Source organism: Trichosurus vulpecula, chromosome 2, assembly GCF_011100635.1.
Source record: "Trichosurus vulpecula isolate mTriVul1 chromosome 2, mTriVul1.pri, whole genome shotgun sequence".
In the NCBI taxonomy this organism is placed as follows: domain Eukaryota; kingdom Metazoa; phylum Chordata; class Mammalia; order Diprotodontia; family Phalangeridae; genus Trichosurus; species Trichosurus vulpecula.
The window spans coordinates 53147695-53154514 of NC_050574.1; the positions used below are offsets into that span (position 1 = coordinate 53147695).

General features: G+C 41.3%; 1 protein-coding gene and 1 pseudogene across 1 annotated transcript; one reads left to right on the top strand and one right to left on the bottom strand.

Annotated features, from left to right (window-relative positions):
* Positions 1–904: 904 nt before the first annotated feature.
* On the bottom strand, positions 905–2390 carry LOC118839503 (basic phospholipase A2-like). The gene is made up of 4 exons (XM_036746972.1): positions 2351–2390; positions 1916–2060; positions 1313–1419; positions 905–1047 (listed from the first exon to the last, which is right to left on the bottom strand). The coding sequence occupies exons 1-4, from the start codon at positions 2388–2390 to the stop codon at positions 905–907; spliced, it is 435 nt and encodes a 144-aa protein (XP_036602867.1).
* A 1330-nt stretch (positions 2391–3720) lies between these two features.
* Positions 3721–6467, top strand: LOC118836438 (annotated as a pseudogene).
* Positions 6468–6820: the final 353 nt, after the last annotated feature.

Here is a 6820-nt window from a genome sequence, read left to right on the forward strand (position 1 = left end):
GTGATTCTACTGTGGTGCTCCCCATTGTAGTAGGTAGCTTAGAGACATGTGGAGCCAAAGGGCTAATGACAGCTCACAGGGAAAGGGAGTCAGCCCAGCTGGAAGCAGGGATCAGGGGTTGGGGGAAGGGTCTCTGCCCTGCTTCACCATAACCCAGAGTCACCAATTGGGTTATTAGATTCAGTGATTTGACAAACTCATTCCACACCTACTATGAGGAAGGCAGAAGTAGTTCTGAGATGGAAGCTTCTTCTCTAGGCAGGCTTATACTATCTGAACCTATGTTCAACCCTGAGATTCTGTGTCTCTGAGACTTTCAGAGGAATAATGACAATTTGGAGGACCTTGGTCTGCAGGTAGGAGAGGGCAGAACCACATTTTTCCCCTTGTTCCTTTCCACCCTCTCCACCCCATCCTATTTGACCCCTACAGAGCAAATTTCCATGATGCTGACAATAGGGGACTGATGGAAAAACAAAACAAAACAAAACTGCAAGCCCAACATTTTATTGATAGTTTTTTTTTCATGTCACTGTCATTTCCTAATAACCACTGCTCTCCCCATAACAAAGAGGAAGAATAAAAGAAACCAAACCAAAGGTCCCAACAACATCAGATGATAGGCGTGGCTTCCACATCCCTCCTTTCCCACCTCTCTCCTGAGGGTGGGGAGATGGGTTTCCTCATCAGCCCTCTGGAACTGAGGTTGGTAATTACATTAGAATGCTTGGCCCAGAGTAAGCAGTTAATAAAGGTTTGTTGACTAACTGAATCCTGATGTCAAAGCAATACTGTTCGGAAAAGGAAATGTGAAAAGCTGTGGATTGAGGGGTGATGGCTTTGGAATTGGAGGTTTGAGGCTTTTTTTTTGTCAATTCTTGCTGAGGAAGGGGAAAAGAAGCTCTCAGCATTTAGTATTTTCCCCTCTACACAGTAAATTGTGGTAGTTGCGATACTTCTTACTGTAAGTCATCAGGTTTCTCTTCATACAGTAGGCAGCTGCTCGATCACAGGCACAGATTTGCTTCTGACAGTTGTCACCAGACCCTGTAAGGTCAGAGAAAAGAATGAGCCAGGAGAGTAGGTAATTTTCTCTTCTATTGACACCCCTCACCCTGCCCCACCAAGCTGAGTCCCTTTATTGGTTGTCTTGATGGAGACACAGGCCCTTCCCCAGGGGATGCCCCTCATCTGAGGCGACATTGCAGTCTTTGCTTTCAGGGAGTTTGGAGCAATGCCCTTCGAGACACCATTTTAAGGTTCTGCCCATCTGGAATGCTCATTGGTACATGATTCTGATGTGCTATCTCACCGCAGAAGATGGATCCATACTGGTAGGTGTACTTGTAGCTCTGTATTTTAGGCTTGCAGCCTAAATTCATCACTATTGAATAGCAGCAGTCATGGGCCAAACAGCACCTAAAGAGAGATGCCCTACTGAGTGCTGTCCTCCTCTCCTATTGTGGAGCAGGTGGTCAGCAAACAGGATACTCAGAGAGGCCAGCCAAGGAGGCAGCCTGCTGGGGTGGAATAAGTCCTGGTATGGTAGTTGTGACACCTGAGTTATTAGGATCATTGTTTTCTCATCTGTAAATGAGAGAATTGGACTACATGTCTCTAAGGTCCTTTCCAATTCCAATCTTGTTCTGTTTAATGGAGGGTCTCTGATTCTGAAAATTTATCTGGTTCCAGTCTTCCCTATTGCCCATTCTGGAGGACTGCAAGGGTGTCTATTGAAAGATGCCATGGAGTGCTAGAGAACATTCTTCTATAGCTTTGCCCTAGAAATTCATTTCTTTGGTGCCCCTGCCTTGTGCTCTGTCCATTAATTTGTATCTCCTGTCATTGCTGCCTGTAGTGATTCCCCAGGAAGCCAAGGTAGTCACCCTGGCAGGGCTAGGGAACAGCAACTTACCTGTCAGTAGCATCCAGGGGGGTTCCCCTGCTTCCCCAGCCACAGTAACAGCCATAGAAGCCATAGCTTAACAATGCATTCTTCCCTGTGAGCTTCCCAATCATGTCTCGGAATTGTATCAAGCTCCCTTTCACCTCAGATAAGCCTGCAAGAGAGATCAGTGGTCCTCAGTCAGATGTGGCCACACTTCTGTCTTCTCTTTCCACTACTGCTTTAGTCTGCCCTTCCCTATCCTTCATCTGAGCAGAGAATCTTGTCCTCTCTATTTTCCTCCCAGCCTCTAATAAGAGATGGTGAAGAATTAATTGGGATTTGCAAGGTTCAAGGAATGGGAAGAGCTAGGGAGCCCAAGAGATGCTGGGAAGGCACTTTTTGTAGAACAGGAGAGTTGTTCCTGCTGGACTGATTCCTGGGAAGACATCAGTCACTTCTTACCACAGGCCATTAGTACAGCTAGCAGAAAGGTGGTCTTCATTTTGAAGTCTCTGTAGGACAAAGTATAAACCTGATATCTATCTCCTCAGGTGAGGGTTCCACATTCCTGCTTTACCCCGTGGGGCTGCCACCCTAGCCTGCCATCTGAGGGGGGAGAATAGGTGCTTACTCTTATTGGAAGGGACCACAGGAAGCATCTAATGCAACCTCTCCCAGATCAAGAAATCCGTGTATGAAATTTCTATTGGCACAGAAGCATATTACCCAGGGATTGCACCCCTCCCCTCAACCCCCAACACTCTATTGGTTATATAAAGGCATAACCCATGTCATCTGGAGCTACACATAATGTAATTGAGGTACAGAAAAAAACACACAGACCACCTCAATTCACACTCTCATTATAATCGTAAGGGCCACAAAAATACAGAGAGAAATCGATACACACAGAATATTACTGGCACAGAGAAATGTCCTCAGACCCTGTAAACAAGGCATTCTGTAACCTTTTTTATGTCCTGGACCCTTTTGGCAGTCTGGTGAAGCCTATGCACCCGCTCTCAGAATCATAAAATAAAATAATCAATACCACTGGGAGGGCAATAACACTGAAAGGGCATACATGCTCCAGTAGGCCTTTATGAGGAAAGTTTTTAAAAATCTATTTATATACTCAGATATTATTGTGGAGTTCCCATTGAACTGTGATAGTCTTTTGTTCACTGTGCTATATTGTATGCCACAATAAAATATTCTCTTTCAGAAGGCAAAAAAAGAATACATCTACCCATTGCTGTGGGAGGTCTGCTTCTCTTCTAATTTTTCACTAGTATGATATTCAACATGTGTTTGAGATGGCTTTGGGACATCCAGTTAGAAAGACACAATGAGAGAGAGAGAGAGAGAGAGAGAGAGAGAGAGAGAGAGAGAGAGAAAGAGAGAGACGGAGACAGAGACCGAGACAGAGAGAGGAGAAAAGAGAAAATGGAGAGAGTGAAGTACATATACAAAGGAAACCAAATTATATTGAAAGATAGTTATCAAAATATTTAAAAACTACAAGTTCACAGACACCAGGTGAAGAACCCCTCCGTGTTCTAAAAATAGCTACTAATATAGAATCACACAAACACAGACACATACTTTGACTTTGACAAATGTCTTCTAGTCTTTGGGGCTCCAGATACCTTCAGCTGTTTCTTGTTCAATCTGTCCACTGCAGGGCTCTTGAGCCTAATTGGTCCTCAAGGCAGAGAAGCTCCATATATAGATCCAGGAGGATTCTGAGGTGTCTGAGAGCTCCCACCCCCAGGGGGAGGAATACCCAGAAACCTGTCCAACACCAACAGTCCACGTTGCAGGAAGAAGAGATGGGGCCAGTCTGTTCTGGGTGTCTACAAGGAGTTCCTCCGGGTTTCCCAGGAGCCATCCCCTGCTTTGGGGAGGGGGAGGGTTAGCAGCCTAATTTGATGGCTGAGTGCTGACTCTCAGTTGGGTTAGATTCAGGGATTTTGTGTCCCGAGGATTTTTGGGTGACACACTCACCTACCAACTCCGGATACTCCATCCTTCCTCAGAGTTTGGACTGTGGTCACTGACAACCCTGTAAACATTTGCTAGACCACTTACTCATAGCAAAGACCCAATCACTCATTCAGCACCCCTGCCAAGTGCCCACTCTGTACAGAGTCCTCTATGAAGTGTTTTGGTTATACTTGGATGGGGGCAGAGAGATCAACAGAGAAAGAAGAAGGATGAGGCAAAAAGTAGAGGTTAGAAAAAGGATGAGATAAAGATCCTACATATTTGAGTTAATAAGGAGGCACTAGAGTTTATTGAGTAGGGAAGTAATGTAGTTAGACCTGTTCTTTAAAAACATCATTTTGGGATTTTCATGCAGGACAGATTAAAGAGGGGACAGATGTAGCAGGGTGACCAATTAGGAGGCTACTGCAATTGTCTAGTGGAGAGATAAGGAAGGTTTTGATTGGGGTGGTGGCTGTAAGAGTGAAGAGAAGGAGACAGATATGAAAAATGTTGTGGAGATGAAATGATTTTGTAACATTGGTTGTGTGGGCTTACTGCAGAGAATAGCTGAAATATTTAGAGTTGATCATTGTACAACATTGCTGTTACTGTGTACAATGTTCTCCTAGTTCTGCTCACTGTACTCTGCATCCATTCATGTAAGTCTTTCAGGTTTTTCTGAAATCATGCTGCTCATCATTATTCATAGGGCAATAGTATTCCATTACAATCATATACCACAACTTCTTTAGCCATTCCCCAAATGATGGATATGTATCATTTCTTAGAACACAATAATATTCCGTTACATTTGTGTATCACAATTTGTTTAGATGTTCCCCAACTGATAGGTATCTATTTCCATTTCTTTGCTTACATAAAAAAGAGCTGCTCTAAATATTTTGGTGTAAATGGGGACTTTCTTCCCATTGATGGTTTCCTTGGGGCATAAGCCCAGAAGTGGAGTTACTGGTTCAAAGGGTATAAACATTTCAGTCACTTTATTCGCATCATTCTGGATTGTTTTACAAAATGTTTATACCATTCCTCACACAGCTCCACTAACAGTGTGTTAGCTTAGCTATTGTTCTACTGCCCCTCCAACATTGACCATTGCCATTTTTTGTCATCTTTGCCAATTTCCAGAGTATGAAGTTAAACTTCAGGGCTGTTTTGATCTGCTCTTTCTTGTTATTAGTTATTTGGAGAATTCTTTAATGAGGTTGTGAATCCTTTGCTGTTCTTCTTTTGAGAAGTGTTTGTTCAAAGTCATGGACTAACTTATATTTGGGGAATGACTCTTAGTCTTATATATATAATATGTGTGTATATATGTGTGTATATGTATATACATATACCTATACATACATACATATATATGCGTATACATCTTAGACATATATGTATACATATACTTCTTGGATACCAAACATTTATTTGATACGATTTTTTCCCACCTGACCACTTATTTTCTTATCCTAGTTACATTTTTTGTGTGTAGAAACTTTCTTTTTTTCATGTAATCATATATTTGTGTATGTAATTTCTTGTAATTACCTCTATTTCTTGTTTGGTTAATTCTCAGCAATACAAGACTCAAGGACAGCTCCAAAAGACTCATGATGGAAAAAGCTATCCACATTCAGAGAAAGAATTATGGAGTCTGAATGCACATTGAGACAACCTATTTTCTCTCTCTCTCTTTTTCCTTTTTCCTTTCTTCTTGATTTTGCTTCTTCTTTCTTGTGATTCATTCCATTGGTTATAATTTTTTTTACAACTTGACTATTGTGTAAATATGTTTAATGTGAAGCCAAATGTAGAACCTATATTGGATTATATGCCATCTTGGGGGATAGGGGGAAGCAGAGGAAGGGGGAGAAAATTTGGGACTCAAAAACTTGTGGAGCTGAGTGTTGTAAACTAGAAATAAAAATAAATTTAAAAAAGAGAAAAATAGATCTACATTGTTAGCCAAAGCTGTAGCAAACCACACCTCAGGGAACTTCCTCAGAGTTGTTGGTTCTGAGCTTATACAGAAGTACTTAACAGATGGGCTTCAACTCATTCTATAATTGCTCTGAGTAGCTGAAGAACATCCTCCATCAATTGTCTTCATTGATGAAATTGATGCTATTGGGACCAAAAGGTATGATTCAAATGCAAGGAGAGAAAGAGAAATTCAGTGAATAGTGTTGGAATTGTTGAACCAGTTGGACGGGTCTGACTCTAAGAGAGATGAGAAAATGATTTTGGCCACAAACTGAATAGAAATTTGGATCGAGCACTAATCAGACTAGGATGCATTAACCAGAAAATTGGGTTCCCTCTGCCATATGAAAAGACCAAGAAGTGCATCTTCCAGATTCATACAAGCAGAATGACTTTGGCAGATGATGTAACTTTAAATGGTTTGATCATGGCTAAAGATGACTTGTCTGGAACAGATATCAAGGCAATTTTTATGGAAACTGGTTTCATGGCCCCAAGAGAATGCAGAATGCAAGTAACAAATGAAGACTTGACAAAATCTAAAGAAAATGTACTTCATAAGAAAGAAGAAGGCAACGCAGAGGGACTCTGTTTCTAAATGAACCGTGATACCTTCATGAAAGTTGTTGGGAACTTTTCAGACTCCATGAAATAATAACTCCAGAAAGGCAATGACATTGAAAGAGCATACATGCTCCAGTAGGCCTTTATAAGGAAGATTTTTACAAATATGTTTATATACTCAGAGATTATTGTGGAGTTCCCATTGAACTGTGCTAGTCTTTTGTTCACTGTGCTATATTGTATACCACAATAAAACATTCTCTTTCAGAAGGCAAAAAAGAATACATTTACCCATTGCTGTGGGAGGTCTGCTTCTCTTCTAATTTTTTACTAGTACAATCTTTTTTAAAAATTTAATTTATTTAATATATTTAGTTTTCAGCATTG

What these genes read in the sequence shown, in the direction of transcription:
- LOC118839503 (XM_036746972.1), bottom strand. Translation starts at nt 2,390, where the DNA reads ATGAAGACCACCTTTCTGCTAGCTGTACTAATGGCCTGTG. An exon ending in AGCTGTACTAATGGCCTGTG is followed by an intron (nt 2,061 to 2,350) that starts GTAAGAAGTGAC and finishes TCTCTCTTGCAG; the next exon opens with GCTTATCTGAGGTGAAAGGG. An exon ending in GTATGGATCCATCTTCTGCG is followed by an intron (nt 1,048 to 1,312) that starts GTGAGATAGCAC and finishes CTGACCTTACAG; the next exon opens with GGTCTGGTGACAACTGTCAG.